The 25,775-nt window shown below is 44.4% G+C and overlaps 1 protein-coding gene across 2 annotated transcripts in view; it reads left to right on the forward strand.

The window, feature by feature from the left end:
- Nucleotides 1-25,775, forward strand: part of LOC130123520 (rap guanine nucleotide exchange factor 4-like) — a 45,539-nt gene that overhangs the window by 2,389 nt on the left and 17,375 nt on the right. The window contains exons 2-7 of one of the 2 annotated variants that reach the window (XM_056292707.1): nucleotides 4,589-4,731; nucleotides 13,606-13,694; nucleotides 15,337-15,483; nucleotides 21,225-21,297; nucleotides 21,543-21,560; nucleotides 25,428-25,446. In XM_056292707.1, the coding sequence (XP_056148682.1) occupies nucleotides 4,589-4,731; nucleotides 13,606-13,694; nucleotides 15,337-15,483; nucleotides 21,225-21,297; nucleotides 21,543-21,560; nucleotides 25,428-25,446 (489 nt within the window). Of the gene's footprint in view, nucleotides 1-4,588; nucleotides 4,732-13,605; nucleotides 13,695-15,336; nucleotides 15,484-21,224; nucleotides 21,298-21,542; nucleotides 21,605-25,427; nucleotides 25,447-25,775 lie in introns of both variants that reach the window. The other variant, XM_056292708.1, reaches the window with a different exon arrangement.

Here is a 25,775-nt window from a genome sequence, read left to right on the forward strand (position 1 = left end):
TAGCAAATTCGGGGGGCAACCACAGGAACTGCCGCGGCCGGGACGCGAACCCGTATCGCCCGCACCGCAGGAGACATCGCTGACCACTCGACTAAAGAGTCAGAGCCGTTAATCAGGGACCAACGTGTCTACTTATCCATGCACGTTACACTACTCCCCTCCTTCGGGAAGCGCGTCCCCGCGCTTAAGCATATCAGCTACTTCACGCCTCTGGGTTCATACGCTTCCGATGGCCTTACGGTCTCACCATCCCACTTCTGACACCAATGTAGCGAATTCAGGGGGCAGTCCGGGACCGCTACAGCCGGGACGCGAACCCATGGCTCCCACACCGCAAGCGACAACGTTAACCCGGCGACTAAAGGGTCCGACCCGTTAGTCAATGGCCAACGTGTGTACTTTAAAAAAAAATTTAGGTTGTTCAATATCCCACAACATAACCAAAACATTAACACTTCAGTTGCATCGTGGGTAATATGCAAATGAACCCCCTGACTTCGAGCAGGAACACTCCTGTAGAATTCGCCACAATATTGATTAATTTTTTTTTTAATGAGTTGAGCCATTTGGATTCTTTGATAGTCGCCCTCGAATGCTGTTGAACAATTTTGCAGGTGCCGGCTGTGCACCACCAATAGTAGACCGACACAAGTGAGAGGCTGTAATGAAGACTCATGACCAAAGTGCGAATTTATACAATGACAATCGGTGGGGTCAGTGTTTTTCTCCAGGGTGTAAGGGAACCCAGTAAGGCGTAGGCGTGTGCTTCAGTGAACGGAAGTCTTACCATCCTTACAGTATTGTAGCTAATTCGGGGGGACAACGCAACCACAGGAACAGCCGCGGCCGGGAAGCGAACCCGTATCGCCCGCACCGCACGAGGCATCGCTAACCGCTCGACTAAAGGGTCGGACCCGCAAGGCAGCAGCCAGCGTGGCTTCTTATCCATGCAAGTTACAGTATCTTACTTGTTTGATGTAATGTCGGCAGTCTACAGAGGATGTATGTATGTAAAACTCAAATCCATTACACCAGCTCATGGGGCCGTACCACACAACGACTTCTGTAGTCAGGGGGTCACCACCAAAGTATTGATTAGCGGAGTCGGTCTATGGTCTCCCTGTTCTTGCCAATCACGGGAATGCATGTTATGTCGGGCAGTGTGCGTGCCAGTGGTTGGTGGTTGGTGGTGTTGGTGGGTGGTGGGGGCTGTTTGCCTATTGGCTCTGTTTTCTCTCGGCGCGGTACGAGAGGTTTAATGAACCGATTTGCGAGAGGGGCAAAAACCAACTGTTGTCTCTGTTTTTGTAAGTAAAACGTTACAGTATTCTGCAGAAACTCCGCCAGCAAGTCAGAGCAGCACTAAAGCAACACAGCAAAGCGTCGCTGGTTAGCTAATGTTAGGTAAAGCAAACGTTAGCTTTACCTAGCTAATGTTAAGTTAGCTAAACTGTAACTTAGGGCAAAAGTTAGAAACTAGCTAACATTAGCGCTCATCCATAGACACTTGACACAATTTAATTCAGAAACTCTGAGGGTAGGAAAGTAAAGTGTATTAAACTAGCTAGATAGTTACCACAGTGTCTCCATTGGCTTGCGCGATGCACGCGAAACAGACTAATGAGGGCACGAACCACTGCAACAATGGGAGTGAGGCAGGCCAGGACGTTAAACTAATGTCAAGGTTAAGAAATGGTGTGGTCCACTTTAGGTGTGAACCCGTATTACAAGATTCTTCCAGGCACATGGAAAATATATTGTAAGATTTACGATTACAGATATAAATGTTTCAACCTCCCTGATCTGTTGTTTGTACCTCTTTTTTGGGGGGGGTCTTAATTGGGGGAGGGAGGGGCCCCCCAATTCGTACCATACTCATGACAGACAAATAGTGCTCACTTTTTGCAATTCACTGAAGGGGGAAAGCTTGCTTTCTATAGCAGCACGGATATCAAAATTAACATACCGATGTTGGGGTCCAACTTCACAGTATTCAGGGTAAGGGACAGGTTAATGTAAAAAGAGATCTAACCTGATATTTTGCTTGTGCTCTGCGCCCTTTAGAGGTTTTGGGCCCTTGCAATTTTCCTGTTGCCCTTATGGTTAATCCGGACCAGCCGTTGAGTCTCCAGACCCCCCCCCCCATTGCACACACACACACACACAAAGGAATTCAATAGCTTCCGTGTGTGAACACCCAGATGAAATGCAAAACAATTACTCAGAGACCAAAGCAACCATAAAAACAAAACAAAATCAATTGCCAAAACCAAAAAGGTTTTCTTTCAAACTTAATTAGGGAATCACCTCTCTTTCACGATTACATCAGCTATAAAATGTATTAAGTCTTGATGAGATGATAACAGTTCTGAGTATTACTTACTGTTAATCAGTCATGGTTTGTCTGTAATGATGGATGATTAGTGTGTCTCCTGTAGGTTCTCAGGTGATTGGGTGTAGAAATGTGTGCATGCAACACAAGAATGACTATCAACATGTTAATGCACTAATTAGGAATCAGTTTGTGCTCAGGCTTTTTTTTTTATAATTTAGTCAGCCAGCAGAGACTAAGATTTATGAGGACACGTTGATATTTCTAGATGGCAAATCTGCAGAGCCTTCCAGAGTCTTCTAACCCTGTTTTTATGTCCGGGCTCTCTCACACGTGTTCAGGGGCCATGTCATTTTAATAATAAACTATGATGAACAACTGAGGTCACCATTAAACAGATCAGGTGACAAGTCTGAGGGAGAAGAAGTCAGGGATTAAAAAAAGAGAGCGAGAGAGCGAGAGAGAGAGTCAGAGAGAGAGAAAAAGGAGAGAAAGCGAGAGAGAGCGAGAGAGAGAGAGAGAGAGAGAGAGAGAGAGAGAGAGAGAGAGAGAGAGAGAGAGAGAGAGAGAGAGAGAGAGAGAGAGAGAGAGATGAGGTAAAAGACAGTGCAGACATGGGAAGTAGGTAATCCCAGGAGGATGGGCGAGCAGCTCTCAGGTCATATCAGTCTCTCGCAATGGGAAAGCCAGATTCAGATTCCTCTGGACAGTCAAAGAAAGGGTGGGGGATAGAGAGAGCCAGCAGACACAGATCGACAGGCAGAATTCGACAGACACAAAGAGATTTAACTTGACAGATATTTACAGTTTTGTTGCAGATGAGTAGGTGAGGGGTGATGCTTGTATTGCCCATTCAGCCCATCAGAATTAGCCTCTGTCTTTACCAATTGCAGTGTGTGGGAGTCCACCTGTCAAAACCATTAACCCAACCTACACTAATGATGCTCTGCTGGAGTGCAGGGGACCAATAGACAGGCAGTAGGTGGATGGTGGGAAGATGATTCAGAGAGAGAAAGACAGGGAAAGAGAGAGACAGACAGAGTGAGAGAGAGAAAGAAGGGGTGGTGGTTGATGGCATCTATGGCCTTGCAGTAGCCTGGAGCCCACACCAGATGGCTAGGAGCCACAGTGTGTGATGTGTATATTAAGGTTAATATTAAGATATTAAGGTGTTGTCTTTTTTTAACTTGTAGTGTCGTCCTGGGCACAGAGGACAAATTACCAAATCACTGCTTTAGGATATACATAGTATAAAAATGTGTGTGTGTGTGTGTGTGTTTGTGTGTGTGTGTGTGTGTGTGTGTGTGTGTGTGTGTGTGTGTGTGTGTGTGTGTGTGTGTGTGTGTGTGTGTGTGTGTGTGTGTGTGTGTGTGTGTTGATTTTCATGTCTCAATATATGCCTATGTGTGTGTGTGTGTGTGTGTGTTTCTGTGTATGTCCGCAAGCTAAATAGGCAGAAAGAAAGGGGAAGAATCAGGAGCAGGAAAATGGAGGGGTAATGGAAGGAGAGAGGTGAATTTGTCAGTAAAGAGGCGAAAAGAGGGAGCTCAGAGAAGAAAGAGGTCACGTGATCCCTTGTGATGTTGCTTATAAAGCCCCTGAGAGACGGTGAGCGAGGCTTGGAGGGAAAGAAAAGAAAGTAGATCAAAGAAATATTAAGCGTAGGCAAACAGAGAAGATGAAAGCTGCTGGAGGTGGGAGACAGAGGAAGGTAGAAGAATGATGGATTTTGAAGTAGTTATTTTCTACATACACATTCACACACATGCACGCATGTGCAAGATGGTGAGTCACCCATGAGAGAACGTATGCATCTGCATGAATGGAGCTAAATGCAATGTGTTGCACCAGACAGTTTTGTCTTTGTGTTGTTTTGCCACCTCAGAGAAGAGTGAATTTAAGGTGTTAGATCAGAATCCTCTTTTTTGCATTGAGCCTGTTTGCTTATGTAGATATCTAACATGTATGTGCCGCTCTGCGTGAGTGTGTGTGAGGACTGAAGTGCATTAGAAACAGAAACAGTACGTACAAATGAGATCTTGCATCCAAGTCCTGTGGGGGAACCGAGCTGAGAGGAGTAACGCCTGCAGCTGTCAGTCTTACCACTGAGACAATAAGCAAAACCATGAATACACACACAGCCCCCCCCTCTCACACACACATCTTGAAATGATACATCAGCCACATCACTATACACTGCTATATAATGCGGTATCCAATATTTTGTCCTTGTAATAGTGTGTTTCCTTTGCATAGACCTTCAGAACGCTCAGGGGAGGATGTGGACATCATTTTGACCAGACTGCGAGAGGTCAAAGCCTTTCAGAGGTTCCCACCCTCTCTCTTGCTGCAAATATGTGCCTGTGCCTTCTATGAATACCTGGAGAAAGGCATCACATGTGAGTATATGGATGGAAGAGGGGGGGAAACTGCCTTGCTGACTCTTGGTAGTTGTGATGGTGAGACACTGGGGCTTCCCATACGTTGAAACAAAACTGTGTGGTATCAGTGGTACCACGAAGAAATACATGCAAACCACAGAAGTTTGTTTCATGTCAAATTTAGATGAACTGCCGGGACTCAAGTTATCTATGCTAGTAGCTATATAAATCTCGGCTAACAAAACTGTTACGCATTCACCACCTGAAGCTCAATCTGGACAAGACAGAGCTGATGTTCCTCCCGGGGAAAGGTTGCCTGCACTGAGACCTGGCCATCACCATTGACAACACCGTGGTGACGCCAACTCGGGACTGTGAGGAATCTGGGTGTGATCCTGGACGACCAACTGTCGTTTGCTGAAAACGTTGCATCGGTTGCTCGCTCCTGCAGATTTCTCCTCTATAACATGAGGAGGATTTGCCCATTCCTCACCGACGAGATGGCACAGGTACTCATCCAGGCTCTGGTCATCTCCCGGCTGGACCACGGCAACTCCCTCCTTGCTGGTGCCCCGGTGTCGACCATCAGACCTCTGGAGCTTGTTCAGAAAGCTGCAGCTCGTCTGGTGTTCAACTGCCCTAAGTTCTCCCACACAACTCCCCTTCTCATGTCCCTACACTGGCTCCCAGTAGCTGCTCGCATCCAGTTTAAGACTCTGGTGCTAGCCTATAGGGCAGTGACATGAACAGCTCCTTCCTATCTCCAGGCCATGGTCAAGCCCTACACCCCAGCTCGACCACTTCGCTCTGCTGTCTCAGGGCGCCTGGTTGCCCCATCGCTCAGAGGCCCTTGCTGCCAATCAGCCTGGTCACGGCTGTTTAGATGCACTTATGACCTCTGATGACTAGTAGTTCTCCTGATTTCATACGTTAAATACACTTATTGTAAGTCGCTTTGGATAAAAGCATCGGCTAAATGACTGTAATGTAATGTAATGTAATTCAGGGGTGGACTGGGAAAGAAATTCAGTCCTGGACTTATCTGCTGGGACTGGCCTGGGGGGGGGGGGTGATTACATATGTACAGTATATACAACTGTCAGTTACATATGGGGTGGGGGGGGTAATGTAATTACAGGACATCGCCCACTACATTTAGCACCCTAGTCCTTGCTGGTAATGATATCGTCTTTTATTGTTGACAGGTGATTCTGAACATATTCAAAGACTTTTACAATGGAGAGTAGCATATGTCTATTCCAGGGCATATTTCAGTAGGCACAGACTTTGTATTGTAACATGCCATCGGCATGGCTAAAATAGCAATGTAATAAAGCGGGCTATCCAATAGCGGGCAGTAGAGGGTCTGTGAAGGCAGATGCTGGGGTAGAGAAGAAGATGCAGCAGCAACATATTAGGAAGAGAGGAAGCAAAGTGAAGGTGTTATCTGAGTGAGAGGAAAAGGATCAGCTCAAGGTCAAAGGTCAAAAGATAGGGAGGATATCAGGGTAGAAACAACTGCATCAGCTATAGTGAAAGACAACTGTCACCTTGAAACACCAGAAGAGATTGAGAGGGCAGAGAAAGAGGAAAGAGAGACAGACACAGCAGCATGGGAGTGGATGGAGGTGGAGGAGTTGAAAGGGGGGGAAGAATCTGTTGAGTCAAAGGTTAAGGGAAACTCCAGGGTGTCATCATCCCAGTGGGAACACACAGATGCAAACGACAAAGATTTGTCATTTGAGTTGGGGTTGAGGGTGGTGGCGTTGGCAGAGATGTGGTCCACCTTCTGCCCAGAAGAAGTCACCATTGTGGACGGCGTCGACCCATCGCCAGCACCATCGCCAAACAGATCTACCCCCAAATCCTGGAGGGGACGGATCACCGGATGGCACGTCAGCATCGTGGAACCACCGGGTCTTAGGTGGAGAAACGGACCAAATCCAAATGGTATGGCGCAGAAGAAGAAGGAGATTCTAGAAAGCATTTTTTCTGCACCATCCAGGACCTGACGTTCTCCTGCTGGTGATGCCGGCCTAGCTGACTTGCACGCACATGTACCGCAGAGCCGTGGAGGACCATGTGAGTCTGCTTGGGGTAGAGATTTGGAATCGTAGCCTGGTGGTTTTCACGTGGGGGGAAACTCTGGGGGAAAGCGCTGAGCAGCACATCTCAAGGAACAGCGATCTAATGGTGCTTGTGGAGAAATGTGGGGGCAAATATCACGTGATGAACAACGAGAAGAGAAAGACTTTAACAGAGGGACTATTGCAGAAAAGAGATGAGGTAGTAGCATTAAACAACAGAGAGAAGTATTTCATATAGAACTGAATGACGGCGGTGGCGAGATGTGTAGGAACTGTTCATGAAAAGTAATTTTAGAACACTGTTAATATGATGTCATCACATGGAAAAACAAAGAGACTGGACATGTGAACCATCTCTAAATAAAACTAAAGAGAAAAAAAAGTTGTTATGCGAGTGTCATGTTGAGTACAAATAAAGTACCAAAAACCCTGACCACTTTTGTCAACTTAACTCTATGTGGTGACTCTATATGGTGACGAGGATAAAAGTGGAATAAAAGATGATTTATCCAGAGACCTGTCGTGACAAGGGTACTTCTGCATTGACTAAGAAAGGTCGAAATACTGCAGGAAGGAGCATGGCTGGTCTGGTAGGAAACACGGTGCTGTTTAATAGCCAGGGCCAATCTTGGGGAGAATATTGTGAAGTTCCTGAACATTTTTTGACGCAAACAAGATTCAGGAACCAGAGAGAAAGCGGACCATTTTATTGAGTTCGGTAGGAAGTCGGACGTACATTTTGATACATAACCTGCTTAGCCCTGACAAGCCAGGAGGGAAAACGTATGATGACCTTGTTAAGCTGTTGAAGGAACATTTCATGCCAAAGCCCAGTGAGATTGTTCAGCACTTCAAGTTTAACTCGAGGTCCAGAGAGCTGGGGGAAACAGTGTTAGACTATGTTGCAGTGTTGAGAAAATTGGCGCAGGACTGCAATTATGGAGACAAACTAACAAATGCTGAGAGATAGGCTGGTTTGTGGAATTGGAGATGACATGATCCAGCGCCGTTTATTATCAGAACCCGACCTGACATTTGATAAGGCACTCAAAGTAGCACAAGCAATTGAAGACATGTTTGCAAACTTGTCAGGTGGAGAGAAATTTACAAAGTTAGATATGAGTCATGCCTATCACCAGATTGCCTTAGATGAAGAGTCAAAGAAGTATGTGACGGTGAACACTCACAAGAGGCTATTCACCTACAAGGTTTTGCCTTTTGGGGTCTCTTCAAGTCCTGCCATATTTCAGCGCACAATCGAGGGAGTTCTGCAGGGTATTCCATGCATGGGGGTCTTCCTGGACGACATCCTGCCAACCGGCAGCAATGACCAGGAGCATCTAGAGACGCTGAATGTGGTGTTACAGCAGCTGCAGAGTGCTAGGCTGCTACTCAAGAGAAGCAAGTGCACCTTCAAGGGAAGGGAAGTGGTATTCCTGGGACACAAAGTGGACTCCACTGGCCTGCATACCATATCTGAAAAGGTAAAAGCAATTGAAAACGCACCCCCACCTTCAAAAGTGACTGAAGTTAAAGCTTATTTGGGACTTTTAAACTGTTAAAACAAGTTTCTGTCCAACTCAGCAACTGTTTTAGCTCCTTTAGACTTAGACTTAGACTGCTTTTATTTGTCATTGCCTTATACGCATGTCTCGTACATACAAGGGAATGAAATTACATTTCACAAGGAACTCAGTGCCACATAAAAACAAATAACACGCAATAAATATTAAAAACAAAAAGTGCAATAAAAGCAAGAATTAATCTTCATAGACCTAAACATTACAAGCACACCTGACACAGAGAGTGAGTAAGAAGGTGAAAAAGTCATTTTATGGAAGGTCTAAGTGTTCAGGCTGTTGAGGAATCTCACAGCCTGAGGAATGAAACTGTTGCATAGTCTGGTGGAGGCAGCACGGATGCTCCGGTACCTCCTGCCAGAGGATAGGAGGGTGAAGTGGATGTTGGAAGTGTGGGTGGGGTCCTTCACAATGCTAAGAGCCTTCCGGGTGCACCGTGTATCAAAGATGGCCTGGATGGATGGGAGAGCAGTTCTTACGATCTTTCCAGCTGTCTTCACTATCCGCTGTAGGGATTTGCGGTCGGAGGCCTTGCAGTTCCCATGCCAGACAGTGATACAGCTGGTCAGAATGTTCTCTATGGTGTCTCTGTAGAATGTAATGAGGATGGGTGGGGGGGAGACTCACTTTCGTTAGATGCCGCAGGAAGTGAAGACGCTGCTGGGCCTTCTTGGAGAGCACAGTGACATGTGAGGACCAGCACAGGACGTCTGTGATGTGAACTCCCAGGAACTTAACACTACTGACTCTCTCCACGTTCATACCATTGATAGTCAGAAGGGTATGGTGGTTGCTGGTCTTTCTAAAGTCAATAATGACCTCCTTAGTTTTTCCTATATTTAGGGAGAGGTTGTTGTTTTTGCACCATGCCGCCAATTGATCCACCTCCGCTCTGTATGGTGATTCATTGTTGTTGCTGATGAGACCTACCACTGTGGTATCATCAGCAAACTTTATAATGAGGTTGGAGGTGGATGATGTAGTGCAGTCGTGAGTTAGCAGGGCGAACAAGAAAAGACAGTAGGTGGAAATGGGGCACAGAACAAGGAGCCACATTCAAACAGCCCAAGAAGCTGTTGCAATCTGTTGAGGTCTGAGTCCATTTTGACCCTGAGAAGAAGATTGTTGTTTCTTGTGATGCCTCACCATATTGGTGTAGCAGCCGTACTATTTCACAAAATGCCAACTCTAAGACAAGCAGAGCGAAATTACTCACAATTGGACAAAGAGGACCTGGGAGTAATATTTGGCGTTTAGAGGTTCCACGAGTACATATATGGCCATCGATTTATGATTGTAACTGACCACAAACCTCTTGTATCATTGTTTAATGAATTGAAGGCAGTGCCACAGATGGCCTCTCCATGAATCCAGAGGTGGGCAGTGATGCTTCAGGCATATGAATATGAGATCATTTACAAGCCAGGAAAGCATCATGGAGGAAGGCACGGTGGCAAAGTGGTTAGCACGGTCGCCTCATAGCAAGAAGGTCCTGGGTTCGAGTCCTGGGGGATAGTCCAACCTTGGTGGGTCATCCCGGGTTGTCCTCTGTGTGAAGTTTGCATGTTCTCCCCATGTCTACATGGGTTTCCTCCGGGGGCTTCGGTTTTCTCCCACAGTCCGAAGACATGTAAGTCAGGTGAATTGGCCGTACTAAATCATCTCTAGGAATGAATGGGTGTGTGTATGTGTATGTGTGTATGTGTGTGTGTGTGTGTGTGGTGGTGGCCTGTTCAGGGTGTCTCCCCGCCTGCTGCCCAATGACTGCTAGAATAGACTCCAGCATCCCTGTGACCCTGAGAGCAGGATAAGAGGTTAAGATAATGGATGGATGGAAAGCATCATGGAAATGCCGATGTCCTTAGTCGGCTGCCATTACCTGAGGAACCTAAACAGAGGGGACAGAGGAGAGCGTGTTCATGCTGGAAGACTGCCATAATGCTAGTGACAGCAGAGCAGGTACAATCATGGACAAACAGAGATTCAGTGCTTGCTAGAGTTAAAGAGATGGTACAGAAAGGGTGGCCACAAGAATTGGATGAGAATGAGTTTAGACCATACAATGTAAGGAAGCACGAATTGGGGGTGCAGAATGGCTGTGTGCTATGGGGAGCACGAGTCACTGTACCCAGATCTGGCCAAAAAGATGTGCTACAACAATTGCATCAGTGTCATCCAGTGGTTTCCCGTATGAAGGCTTTATCACAGAGTTATTTGTTGGCCAAAGCTTGATCAGGACGTGGAGAACATGGTGACATGTTGCTGCACATATCAGGAGCAGAGGCAGAGTCCAGCTGTGGTCCCACTTCATCCCTGGGACTGGCCAGACAGACCCTGGCAAAGGTTATGCTGGGCCGTTCATGGGGAAAATGTTTTTCTTTCATATTGATGCACACTCAAAGTGGATGGCTGTATATCCAGTACGTTCAGCCACGTCAGCCACCACAAGTGAGTGCTTACGCATTAGTTTCAGTAACCATGGGTTACCAGAACTTTTAGTTTCAGATAATGGCACCTGTTTCATGAGTGTGGAGTTTGAGGGGTTCTTGAGGAGAAATGGAATACTTTATGTGACCCCTGCACCCTATCATTCCTCCAGCAATGGCCTGGCTGAACGGGCAGTACAAACTTTTAAGGAATTTAGTAAAAAATGTCCAGAGGGATCACTTAAAGCAATTGTGGCAAAGGTCTTATTCAGCTACAGATCAACTCCTCAGACCATGTCGGGCCTGTTGCCAGCAGAAATGTTATTTGGTGGGAAACTTCACTGCACCCTGGATCTGATACATCCAGCCTGAAATGGAGAATTCAAAAAAAAGAAAACAAAGGAAACTGAAAGAGAATCATGACAGAAAGGCAAAGAGACAGAGTTTTGCAGTTGGTGATCCGGTACTCACCAGGAACTTGGGTCATGGGCCAAAATTGATTCCTGGATATATACAGTCGGCGACTGGACCAGTGTCCTACAAAGTGATGCTGGCAGACGGCAGAGTGGTCAGAAGACATGGGGACCCATACACTCGCGGACAGAGTCGACTGACGAGATCCCAGTTGAAGAGCTGGGGGGCTATGCTTCACCAAGTCTGATCACAGCTCTGTCAGCGCCTCCACCAGGGGCTCGTGATTCAGAACCTGTGGTACTTAAGGAACAAAGCACTTTGTTGGAGACATGGCCTCAGAGAGTTGAGAGCCAAGAAAACTCAGAAAGAGAGACTGAGAGACCTAGTACAGTGGTGAGACACTCAACACTGCTTAGGTTACCAGCATATCTGTAAGACTATGAGTTGGACTGGGGAAAAAACCGTTGTTGTCATGTAATGTTATCTTCATAGTTAAAGCACCTTTGAGTTGTTTAACATTTTCTTAAAGTGACTAGGGGAGTAAAATTTGAACGTTAAATAGATTGTGCGCATGAGAGGGGGGGTGTAGTAAAGTGGGCTATCCACTAGTGGACAGTAGAGGGTCTGTGAAGGCAGATGCTGGGGTAGAGAAGAAGATGCAGCAGCGGTATAAGAAAGAGAGGAAGAAAAGTTGTTTGGGTTTTTTTTTTGAGGGGAAGCAAAGTGAAGTTGTCGTCCGAGTGTCATGTTGAGTACAAATAAAGTACCAAAAACCCTGACCACCTTTGTCGACTTGCTTTAAGCAACAAGTAACCTATCAGCGGGGTCGTTTTTTTAATCACAGGTTACAGCAGTTTTAACCGAACACGTAGCCTAGCCTATAATTTAACGTCGATTTTACCGCTTAGCCTGCAGTGGCCACTAGAGGGTGCTGACGCTCAAACAGTATGTCGACCCCCCCCCCCCATGCGTCACAAAGACCTGAGAGGGACGTTTAGTGGGACGCGCTCGCAACTGACGTGTGGACACACCGAGGACAACAAATACTTTACAGAGGTGAGGACATACCATAGCTAGCTCGCAACTGATGTATGGACACACGGAGAACAACAAATAACGTTGCAGCGGCGAGGACATGCCAAAGCTAGCTAGCTATAAATTTAACCTAGTTTTACTCATGACTCTTAGGATATGACTAATCCCTGGAACATAATCGCTACTCGCTGGTCTCCCGCCTTTCTCATTGAACACTGCCTTGCTCCGCCTACACGCGCAGCCGAGGCTCCATGGGCCAGGACGGTTTCGTGCTTGTTTACATTTGGAGGCCTGTTGCCTGCCTGTAATGGCTGCTCCCCCCCCCCCCCTTAACTTTTTTCGGCCCCTGCTTTACTTTTTGAAATGTTCCTGTCCATGGCTTTCGTTGGCCGTCTCACCGCTGCGCACTACCTTTGTATTACTTTAGAATGTTAATGCGCATTCACTAACTTGGTTGTGATTGGCCGGTGAACAGGCACGCGGGCACGCTCATGCGCACCCGAATGACAGGCGCACACGGCCTGTCATGGATCTTTCGGCGGTCCGCCAGCAGGCCTGCCGATGCGGCGTCCCACCGGGACTTGTTCCAGTATGCCCGACGATCAGTACGCCACTGTACACACCTGATCACTTGTTCAGAATTGATTTATTATCATTTATTCATTTTTTTGTCCGAAATGTGTGTTTTTTTTAGATAGGGCTCGTATTTCAATATTTCAAATTGAACTCCTATGACGATGTTTCAAAATCAGTGTTTTAGCAAGTGGAGCATACCAAAGTGTATTGTAGGGGTCCCCAATAGGCGGCCCGCGGGCCACGTCCGGCCCGTGACGGGTTGATTTATGGTCCGCGAGAATTTTTGGAGAAATGCCAGAAGGAAGATTTTTTTTATTTCCCTAGCAAAAAAAACTTTTTTTTTAAAATTTCTTAGTAAAAGTAAGACTAGTAATATATCGAAAAATAGATGAAAAATCTCTGTTTAAATTATAACACCTGCAACGTATCGACACCAAAACAAACTAAAGAACAACATGCTGCTGGAGGTTGAGTGGCCCGTGGTTTTAAAAGTGGCCCTAAAAGTGGCCTGCTATGAAAAGTGATTGGGGACCCCTGGTGTATTGTAACATCATACTAAATGGACTGTGAAGGCAATTAAATTGTTAGAAAAGCCTCGTTTTTTGTTTGTTTTTTTTAACTCGTAGGCTAAAGGTTCAGCGGTGATGTGATGGTAACGAATGTTGTCATGAATTTTAACAAATACTTTACTCGGCAGTATAGAATGTGTTTTACATTGGTGTTACTGTGTTGTGTGGAACATAGCATATTGTGTCTTCTTTTGGCTGTTTGCAGTGTTTCGCCAGGGAGACATCGGCACCAGCTGGTATGCCGTCCTATCAGGCTCTCTGGACGTTAAGGTGTCAGAAACAGCCAACCATCAGGTAAATCAGAATTAATCGCCACACAACATCTCTCATGTCTTGCTGTGTTTCTGCTGTTTCCGTGTTCAAAGACGTATTATATATAAATAGCAGTGCATATTCAGTCAAACCACATTTTTATTTGTGAATACTTGTTCTGACACTTTGTTTTTCTGTCTTCCATTTCTGTCTTGTTAACATCTACACTTGTAACATATCTGTTGTCTGCCGCCTTCCCAGCTGCACCACTACAAATGACATGACAATGTCAGAGAGGGTTTGTCGCGCACAACTCTCTTGAATGTTAACAATGCTGTGGTACATACGTAAGCTCGTGTCTCCACTGTATGCGTGCCAGGCTGGCTGGTTTGAAGTAAAGCTTCTATGGCAGAAAACGTAGTCAAAAATAATGATTCTATTTGCAACACTGCACATTTTATGGGAGAGTGTGGAAATAAGGTTATACTTGCAAATATGATAGGGGAGAGAGAGAGAGCTTGCGTTGCCAGTGAAAGGCTGAAAAGTGCCCCTGTATAGTGCATTGTCCTTTTTGTGCATGTGGCATTCAAATACTGACCTATTTTCTGTGGCAGTATCTGAAATGTCAGTTTGGACTGGGAAAAAGGTTTTTTTTTATAGAATGCCAAATACATGTTACATCATCTCATGTATTTGTGTGTGTGTCTGTGTGTGGGTGTGTGCCCATCTCTGTATTTTTGTTTGATGTTGTCTCCAGACTGTCCAATTATGTTCGTTCCTTGGAGCAATTTTCCTACAGAAAGCCTTCTTTTTAGCACATAAGATGAAGAGAGGGGGGTAATATAGATTGATATAGAGATAGATGTGTGTGTGAGTGTGTTTGTGTGTGTTGATTACCGTATGCTTATCAGTCTGCTGTACATATTTTTCCATGTACAGCAGATATACAAACTGTTACATATATTGTTTTGGTAATGTTTTAACCTCATCTGAATGGACCGTCACAATACTCACATTTGCTATCTAGCTGCCAACATAATTATGAAAATTAGACTACTAGCTCTGTGTGTGTGTGTGTGTGTGTGTGTGTGTGTGTGTGTGTGTGTGTGTGTGTGTGTGTGTGTGTGTGTGTGTGTGTGTGTGTGTTTTTTTTTCCAAAAATGTTTACTGCCGTTTCAACAGTTCTGGCATTAAATCACCAATGATGTGCAGACTTAATGGCTCAAACAAGCCGATTACCGACTGTGTCAACTCTCAACAAGCAATGGCTCAAACAAATGTGGGATTTATAAATGGTTTATAATTAGGTTATAATTAGGTTGTAAACACTTTATAAGTTACTATTAAACAACTATAAACAATTTACAACACAGTTTTCATATCGATACGCTCACTATTTGCGAAGATTTACTGCTGCACTTTTTAATTTATCTGGTCTGGTGACTCTCCAATCTTGCTAGTTGCTAGCTAAATAACCAATGAGATCTGAGGCTTAATAGTACATATGTGGGCTCACTATTTGGCAAGCAACAGGTTACTATTTCCCTTATATATGTGTATAACAGCTTATTAATGATTTATAAAGTGTTCACAATCTAATTAATAAACTAATTATAAACCATTCCCCTTTATAGGGGTAGTCTCATTGTAAAGTGGTACCCAAATATGTTTTGTATGAATGCAGGATGCAGTCACAATCTGTACCTTGGGAATTGGGACGGCATTTGGGGAATCCATCCTGGACAACACCCCTCGCCATGCTACCATCGTCAGCAGAGAGACCAGCGAGCTGCTGCGTATCGAGCAGAGGGAGTTCAAGAGTCTTTGGGAGGTGAGAAAGAGAGAGACAGAAGAAAGGAATGAGGATGTGAGACAGAAAGACACAATCTGTACAAGCATCAAGATACATTTTAATTTATAAAGGAATAAGCCATTTTCACAAACTTATCTATTATATAGTGTTCTTCTGGAATTGTATCTATTATATAGTGTTCTTCTGGAATTGTACTTTCCACTCTTTACCTACTGATTGTAATGTTATCTTTTTCCACAAGGAGGCAGCTCCTCCTTGTGTTACCTTATGTATCTTTGATATCCACCTTTTCTGTGGTTACTGGAGACATGGAAAGATAGACTGATCAGGTGAAAGAGCTAGAATGAGGTGATTTTGTGTGTGTGTGTGTGTGTGTGTGTGTGTGTGTGTGTGTGTGTGTGTGTGTGTGTGTGTGTGTGTGTTTCTGCATACAAATTATAAAAAATTCAGACACTAGGAATCGAGGAATGCACTGTTACTGGATGATCTACAACAAAAAGAATAGATGTTTTCTTTCTTTTAGTGGGGAAACTGAGTTGGGGAAGCCATAAGTCTTGATAAGCCATAACTCAAGGGTCAGAGGTCAGAACACTCCTTGGGTTCTACATCGCCTATACAACACCACTGTATCAGAATCAGAATCATGTTTATTGGCCATGTAGGTTTGCACATACATGGAATCGGCTCTGTGCATAACTGTAGTCCACTGACTTGCGGTTTCTACTGCAGCGGTCACCAGTTTCCTGCTTGTTGGCATGTGATATTGACAATGGCATATTTTTCACGATGCCTGCAAGATTTACCAACTTGAAACTTTCACCCGTTTGCTGGTAGGTGCAGATGAAAGTTTGCCAATAATTCTGTGCATGTTGTTGACATTTATCCATGGTAAATCTTGCAGGCATCATGAAAAATATGCCATTGTCAATAGCACACATGAACAAACAGGAAACTGATATGACCGCTGCAGTAGAAACCAGAAGTCAGTGGACTACAGTTATGCACAGTCGATTTGACTCCGGTTTTGTGGATCTCTCAGTGTACTTAACATAGAATTACAACAAAACAATCTTAAGATATATAAGTAAGGATTATACAGGCGAAATAAAAGGTGATAAAGTACAGTGGTGCAGAGAATATATCAGAGATGCTGAAATAAATGTTAGCAGGTTATTTACATACATGCCTGAGGTAGATGGACATGACAGAATGTACCAGTATATGTACAATGTACAGCACAGTTTGTACAAAATGGTTGGATTTATTTGACAGTGTTAAGCGTTCATTTGAATGACAGCCCATGGAAAGAAACCATTTTTATATCTGGTTGTTTTGGGTGCAGTGCTGTTTTGAGCGTGTTCAGCTCCAGGTTGTTATGGCCGCACCAGAGGGCCAGCTGATCAACATCCCATCTATATACAGACTCGTCACCATCCCGGATAAAGCCAATGATGGTTGTGTCATCCGCAAACTTCAGGAATTTAACAGACGGGTCACCTGAGGTGCAGTCATTTGTGTAGAGGGAGAAGAATAGAGGAGAAAGCAAACATCCCTGGGGGGCGCCAGTGCGGGTCCACTGGGTGCTGGATGTGATTTTCCCCAGCCTCACCAGCTGCGTCCTATCTATCAGGAAGTTTTTAATCCACTGGCAGATGGGAGCTGGTACAGTGAACCAGGTGAGTTTGGAGTGGGATGGTGTTTAACGCTGAGCTGAAGTCCACAAACAGGATCCTTGTGTATGTCCCTGGGGAGTTAAGGTGTTGGAAGATGTAGTGCGATCCCATGTTGACTGCATCCTCCACTGACCTGTTTGCTTGGTAGGCAGACTGCAGGGGGTTGAGCAGGGGGCCTGTGCTTTCCTTCAGGTGGGCCAGCACCAGTCTCTCAAAGGATTTCATGACCACAGACATTAGGGCAATGCGCCTGTAGTCATTTAATCCGGTGATACAAGGTTTCTTGGGGATCGGGATGATAATGGAGCTCTTGAAGCAGGACGGGACTTCACACAACTCCAGTGATCTGTTGAAGATCAGTGTGAAAATGGGGGCCAGCTGGTCAGAACAGACTTTTAAGACAGGAGAGTGACACGCCATCTGGTCCTGGTGCCTTCCTGGTCTTCTGTCTCTGGAAGAGCTGGCGCACGTCCTCAACAAAGCTCCTGAGGTGGCGTCAGTGGAGAGGGGAGAGTGGCTGGCAGGGGGTGCAGTTGGTTGTGTATTGTGGTTGGAGAGGGTGAAGGGTGTGAAAGTTTGCTTTTCAAACCTGCAGTAAAACTCATTTAGCTCGTCAGCCAGTTGATGGTTCCCTGCAGTGTGTGTGTGTGTGTGTGTGTGTGGGGGGGGGGGTCTCCTGTAGTTGTAATGTCTTTCAAACCGCTTCAGACTGATGGTGGGTCGTTGGCAGAAAATCTGCTTTTCAACTTTTCAGAGTAGCACCTTTTTGCCACTCTGATCTCCTTTGTGAGTGTATTTCTGGCTTTGTTGTACCGGATCCTATCTCCATTCCTGTAGGCTTCCTCTTTGGCCTGGCGAAGCTGCCTGAGTTTTGCTATGAACAAGGGCTTATTGTTGTTGAAGATACAGAAAGATTTGATGGGCACTCACATGTCCTCACAAAAGCTGATGGAACATGTCACAGTGTCAGTAAGTTCATCCAGGTCTGTAGATGCAGCCCTCAAAAACACTCCAGTCAGTGCAGTTGAGGCAGGCCTGGAGCTCCAGTTTTGACTCACTGGTCCATTTCTTCACAGTTTTAACCACAGGCTTTGCAGAATTTAGTTTCTGCCTGTAGGTTGGGATAAGATGAATCAGACAGGGATCAGAGAGTCTCAGGGCTGCACAGGGGACAGAGCAATAGGCGTCTTTTAATGTTATGTAGCAATGATCCAGAGTGTTTTTGTCCCTGGTGGGACATTTAACATGCTGTCTGTATTTTGGGAGTTTGTGGCTGAGGTTTGCTCTGTTAAAATCCCCAAGGATAATGAGTAGGGAGTCTGAATATTTCCGCTCCATGTTTGTAATTTGATCAGCCAGGTGTCTTAACGCCTCTTTAACACAGGCCTGGGGTTGGATATAGACACCTACCAGAATAAATGATGAAAATTCCCGCAGTGAATAGAATGGTTTACAGTCAGTGAAAAAGATCTCTATAAGTGAGGGCTGCATGAGTTCTTCAACACTGTGACATCCGTACACCAACCTTTATTTACATAGAAGCATATGCCGCCACCCTCGTTTTTCCCTCTGATCGCTCCGTTTCAAAGCGCGTATGTTGGATAAACACCAACAAATGTTTTTCAACACATCTTCATGCAAACTCACTAATCCAGGTAAGGAAATCCCAGAAAGTTGAGTCAGTTCATCTGGACACAAAGTTTAGAGGTAGAAATGTTTCATCACTCATCTAAGTGACTTCGTCAGTCTCAGCTGACCGCAGGTATCCCCACCCTTATAACCAATACAGTTGCATAATGACCGAAACATTCCTTTTGCCAGTAGGCTATGTCGAAACAAAATAGACCTGAATGAAGCTATAATTAAGAGCAAACATCAGATTAGACCATATACTTGTTTGTACTTGTTCAAAAAATTTTTTGCCAGATGAATATTGAGTTCTTTGTGGTATAACATCCACTGTATTCTGAAGGTAAAGGCAAATTGGTTATCCTCCTTTGTCATCTTATTAATGGACTGGCGGTGTGGCTGTGCGGACTCAGTCTCTCTCCCTGTGGTCTATTTTTGGAGAGAAGAGATAAAGCAGGGATGATACTACATTAGTGCCTGAGGTCATGCTCTTTCAAATCTTGTTCAAAACCACAGTAACAAGATCATTTGGTTTTATATTTGCGCACACGGAATAATGTGCGTGTGCACATGTTTGCTACGAGGACTAGAAAACTACTCGATGAATATAATTGTGCCTTTGAGGGAAGGATGATAAAAAAGAGACTGCTCTATAGTAATTATAACAGCAGGTGAAAGTGACACGATTAACGCTGGAGCACATTGAAAGCGGCTTATATTTGCTGTGTAAGTCTAAATATGTATGAAGAAAAGTCTTGTCAAGTAAATGGCACAGTGGTGTGGGCTCAGGGCGATTTAAGGCTGGTATTGTCTAGTTCATAGGCTCACCCCCCCCCCCACCACCATTCATTGTTCTGTCCTGAACTAACTTTTTCTTGCCCACTTCCTCTCTCCTCTGTTATACTCTGACATCCCCTCTCACTAGCCCTCAACATAGTATCCTCTCACCCTTTCTTCCAGACCCCCCCCTCTCTCCTCCTTCATCCTTGTTCTCATTTCCTGTTCTCTCTCTCTCTCTCTCTCTCTCTCTCTCTCTCTCTCTCTCTCTCTCTCTCTCTCTCTCTCTCTCTCTCTCTCTCTCTCTCTCTCTCTCTCTCTCTCTCTCTCTCTCTCTCTCTCTCTCTCTCTCACTAACTCACTTTTGCTCTCTCAATGGGGTAGCTCTGTCTTTCGGAGGCTGTGATCACCGTGGCAACCTGTGTGACAGAGAGGTCTGTTTCTTGGCGAGGGAGAGTGAATTTGTGTGTGTGCGCGCATGTGTGTGCGCGCACGTGTGTGTGTGTGAGAGAGAGAGTGAAAGAGAGTAGAAGAAAACAACTGTTTTAATAGAAACACACAGTGTGCAAGACAGCAGCATGTTTGAGCAAGATGCTATCCGGCGGCGTGTGTGTATTGAGTTGTAAAGGATCAGAGCGCAGCTCTCCGGGGTCTCTCTCCCCCCAACATTAATCTGCTGTGTGTATTACCTCAGGTGAGTTAGCCTTCTTGAAATTATGACTATATGTCTATATCCACAATATAGTGTAGTGTGTATGTGAAAGCTACCATAGTGTGATTTAGCATACTGGGTTTTTTTTATTTCTATTTTGTCTTTTCAGTTTTAGGTTAAAAATAATAAATAAATGTGCTTGACTGATATCCCATTTCAGTATGTAGATTTTAATGATTGGAGCACAGCAACTGGATCCAAGTGCTAGTTTTATCTCGCAGTGTGTGTGTGTGCGTGCATGTGTGTGCGTTTGTGTCTGTGTGTCTTTGTGTGTAAGACCAAAAGAAGAGTGTCTGTGTCTTTTGATGTCAGACAGATGCCGTCTTCATGTGTGTAAGTGTGTGTGTGTATGTGTGTATGTGTGTTTGTGGGGGGGGTCTAAGTGTGTTTCCTGGCTTTCACCACATGGCGCACGGTTTTCTGGTAATGAGATGAGACAGGAGCAGACAAACATGCAGGTTTGGGGTTACCCTTCTCCAGATGCTTACTGTATCAGCTATGGATAGGGAAACGTATTTTATTGCTCATCAGCAGTGAAAACATTGATGCTATTGCTCATTAACTCAGTTTTGAATACATTAGGTAAGTGTGTGTTTATGTGTGTGTGTGTGTGTGAGCGTGTGTGCTTGGTGTGTGTGTATTATATAATGTTAGTTGTTCTGCATGTAAATGATCTTGGTTGTACAAAGGGCTTTGTTCTGAGGGCTCCTTATGTGTGCGTGCGTGCGTGCATGTGTGTGTGTGTGTGTGTGTGTGTGCGTGTGAGAGAGAGCCTCTGTGTTTATGTGTTTGTTTGTGCGAGGCAAATGTAAGGGCTTGAAATGGTGTTCAGATGGGGTGAGTGAACAGACAGATGGATGATGTAACTGTAGAAGTGCTGTCAGGCTTTAATACTTCATGGACGGTGGTGTGTATGTGTATGCATGTGCGCATGTGTGTGTGTGTGCGTGTGGTATTTTGTGTTGTAGAAGTATCGTCAGAGCATGGCTGGCCTACTGGCCCCCCCATATGGAGCTATGGAGAGTGGATCCAACAATGACAGTGAGTCGAGACACAAACACAACCTAAAATCAGCACAGATGCAGTATGGATATGAAAGTTATTGATGTTTTAGTTCTATTTGCAAATAAAGACAAAAGCAGTGATTTAAAAAAAAAAATGAAAAGAGCATTATGCAATAACAGGTGGAGACTATGTAGCTTTTATAGTAATATGGCTTGTATTTATAAAGTTCTGTTCTGTAAAGTGCTGGAATGTGATCAGTATGACATCTTTTTTCTCCACAGGGCTGGCTGACAAAGGCAGTGAGAACTCAGACTCTGTCCTCATGAACAAGACTCACGGCAAGGTAGGCATTCACAGACACGTGTTGACGCCTTGAGTTTTCTTTGCTCGTTTCAGAGCTCATTGAAAGCACGGAGCGCTTAGGTGTGAGCACTGTACACAAATATACAAACCCCAATTCCAATGAAGTTGGGACGTTGTGTAAAACATGAATAAAAACAGAATACAATGATTTGCAAATCCTTTTCGACCTATATTCAATTGAATACACTACAAAGACAAGATATTTAATGTTCAAACTGATAAACTTTATTGTTTTTTGCAAATATTCACTCATTTTGAATTTGATGCCTGCAACACGTTCCAAAAAAGCTGGGACAGGGGCAACAAAAGACTGGGAAAGTTGAGGAATGCTCAAAAAAACACCCGTTTGGAACATTCCACAGGTGAACAGGTTAATTGGAAACAGGTGAGTGTCGTGATTGGGTATAAAAGGAGCATCCCCGAAAGGCTCAGTCGTTCACAAGCAAGGATGGGGTGAGGTTCACCACTTTGTGAACAACTGCATGAGCAAATAGTCCAACACTTTAAGAACAACGTTTTTCAACGTACAGTTGCAGGGAATTTAGGGATTTCATCATCTACAGTCCATAATATCATCAAAAGATTCAGAGAATCTCTGCACGTAAGCGGCAAGGCCGAAAACCAACATTGAATGCCCCTGACCTTCGATCCCTCAGGCGGCACTGCATTAAAAACGGATATCATTCTGTAAAGGATATTACTACGTGGGCTCAGGAACACTTCGGAAAACCATCGTCAGTTAACACAGTTCATCACTACATCTACAAGTACAAGTTAAAACTCCACCATGCAAAGCGAAAGCCATATATCAACAACATCCAGAAACGCTGCCGGCTTCTGTGGGCCCGAGCTCATCTGAGATGGACTGACGCAACGTGGAAAGTGTGCTGTGGTCTGACGAGTCCACATTTCAAATTGTTTTTGGAAATCATGGACGTCGTGTCCTCCGGGCTAAAGAGGAAAAGGACCATCCAGATTGTTATCAGCGCAAAGTTCAAAAGCCAGCATCTGTGATGGTATGGGGGTGTGTTAGTGCCCGTGGCATGGGTAACTTGCACATCTGTGAAGGCACCATTAATGCTGGAAGGTATATACAGGTTTTGGAGCAACATATGCTGCCATCCAAGCCACGTCTTTTTCAGGGAGGTCCCTGCTTATTTCAGCAAGACAATGCCAAGCCACATTCTGCACGTGCTACAACAGCGTGGCTTCATAGTAAAAGAGTGCGGGTACTAGACTGGCCTGCCTGCAGTCCAGACCTGTCTCCCATTGAAAAAGTGTGGCGCATTATGAAGTGCAAAATACGACAACGGAGACCCCGGACTGTTGAGCAACTGAAGTCGTACATCAAGCAAGAATTGGAAAGAATTCCACCTACAAAGCTTCAACAATTAGTGTCCTCAGTTTCCAAATGCTTATTGAGTGTTGTTAAAAGGAAAGGTGATGTAACACAGTGGTAAACATGCCCCTGTCCCAGCTTTTTGGAACGTGTTGCAGGCATCAAATTCAAAATGAGTGAATATTTGCAAAAAAACAATAAAGTTTTATTACTTTGAACATTAAATATCTTGTCTTTGTAGTGTATTCAATTGAATATAGGTTGAAAAGGATTTGCAAATCATTGTATTATGTTTTTATTTACGTTTTACACAACGTCCCAACTTCATTGGAATTGGGGTTTGTATAAGTAGCTGTATGTGTTTCACATACATCTGGTATCGAGAGGTACTTGATTTTTGTTTAACATACGTACTGACGCCTCGGGTGATACTGGTATTGGTATTGATGTTTGCGCACTCTAAGTCCCAGAGATCGATGCGAAATGAAACAGTCACCAGTGCTTTTGTGTCTGCACCTTCCCCAAATTCAATCAATTAAAACATGGTTGAACTTAAGTTGGAACGACTGATGTTGTAGTATCAGTTGGTAAAGGGTGTCTGCCATATCTGCTTGTTAGGCACAAGAACTTAACTTCTTTAAACTTGCTGCTACCTGTCTTATTTGACAAAAATGCGATATACTGTATCTGTAAATGAGGGCCCTGTCACCGTCTGTGGGCAGTCTTCACGCCAGACAATACCTTGTTGGGTTTAGTAGCTGAATTATGGTAAGTAACATATTACGGCCAATTATTTGACCTCAACTAAAGTTTGAGGGTGCACACTCGGACTGTGGCTATTATTCATTAATTTATTCAGGCTTTCTACTGCATGTAAACATTGTTTTCCCTTTACTCTATCACTGTGAGTTTGTGAGTGAATGAAAGTACACAGACACTTCTTGTTTTTTTTTTAGCGTATTTTGAGTTGTGTTAAACTTACCTACAAATGCTAGGGGAGGTCTTTTGTCTTCATGTTTATTTTTGGGGTTTTTTTTTTTTGACAACTTGAATTTCCATGTTTGTCATGCAAATTGCCAAGACTGGTCTTTATGCATGCTCAATAATCCAGGTAAGGAAATCACAGAAAGTTGAGTCAGTTCATCTGGACACAATGTTTATTTAGAGTAACTTTTCATCACTCATCTAAGTGACTTCTTCAGTCTCAACTGACTGCAGGTATCCCCACCCTTATAAACAATACAGTGGCATAATGCCTGAAACCAACAATCGGTTTTGTATGCAAATTACTGTGACCATAAACTGTGTATATGCATATGGCATCTGAGTTTGGGCTTGCCTTACAGTGTCTGACCTACTGTCACATGTGCAATAGTGCCCACCATGGCAGAAACCGACTTTAAAGGAATACAGGCATCACAGTGGCCTAGTGGTTAGCAGTGTTGCCTCACAGCAAGAAGGTCCTGGGTTTGAAACCCAGGCCATCCCAGGTCCTTTTTGTGTGGAGTTTGCATGTTCTCCCCATGCGTGTGTGGGTTTCCGCTGGGTGCTACGGTTTCCTCCCACCATCAAAGATATGTATGTTAGGTTAATACTCCTGTCTGTGCCCCTGAGCAAGGCAATAGGAAAAAGAACTGGAATTGGTCCTCAGGTGCTGCACTGCGGCTGCCCACTGCTCCTAGCTACACAGCTAGGATGGGTTACATGCAATTGAGGAATTTCCCCACAGAGATTAATAAAGTATATCTTATCTCTCTTAACTTGGAAATATTTTATAAGTTTGATCAGTACAATTCAAACAAGTGTCAAGTGGTTGTACAATTATCATCTTTGCCATCTCTCATGTCCAAATGTTTTTTTTAAGTGTTTGTCGATGAAATTATTTTTTTGCCAAGGATTTTGTAAATACTTTATTTCCTCATTTTCTTTCAAATTTTTGGGCCAAATTACTTGTTGGGGAAAATAACCATAATAGCCTGGCGGTCTGTCCAGGGTGTCTCCCCGCCTGCTGCCCAGTGACTGCTGGGATAGGCTCCAGCATCCCCGCAACCCTGAGAACAGGATAAGGGGTTTAGATAATGGATGGATGGAAAATCTTTTTTGCACAAGCGTGCCAGTTTTTTTTTTTTTTGAGCTCATTTTCATATCCAGCAACCATCATCAAAATCATTAATTACGAATGCGCTCATGATTTGGATATTCCTGGATTAGTTGTCTCCAGTACACCAGCAGTAGAATGTAACAAACACCCACATTTGGTGTCCTGCAAATCTTCAGGCGTGCAGCTATTCTTCCAGTGCAGGTGAGGTGAGCAATGGAAACATAACTACAGCGCCATACAATCATGTAGTACTATACTCTTCCCTGTTTGTGAATGAAATAAAATGCCAGAATGGATATTGTGTGTACGTGTGTGTGTTTGTGGGTGTATGATCACTGATTTGAGATGAACGATATTACACAGATGTGAGCTTCAGTAGTTGGTAATGGTAATGTGTGCGCAAAGAAGAAAGGTACCATCTGCTAAATTAGCATGCTTTTCTTTGTTGTCCTGAACAGCAGCTGTCTGCATGTGTGCATGTGTGCGTGCACACGTGCATGCATGTGTGTACTAGTTGCCTGTATGTGTGCCTAAGGTTGCTCATCTCTGCTGTTTGTCTCATTGTTGAAATGAATGAGATATGCAGATGTCTTTTACATGTGTGCTGTTCGCACATGTTTTTGTGCATTTGTGCTCACAAGCATGCCTGTATGCAGCATATGCTGAAGGGGTGGTGTTCCAGCAGGTCAGGGAGAGGTTCCAGAAGGGATC

Source organism: Lampris incognitus, chromosome 14 (assembly GCF_029633865.1).
Source record: "Lampris incognitus isolate fLamInc1 chromosome 14, fLamInc1.hap2, whole genome shotgun sequence".
Classification (NCBI taxonomy): Eukaryota; Metazoa; Chordata; class Actinopteri; order Lampriformes; family Lampridae; genus Lampris; species Lampris incognitus.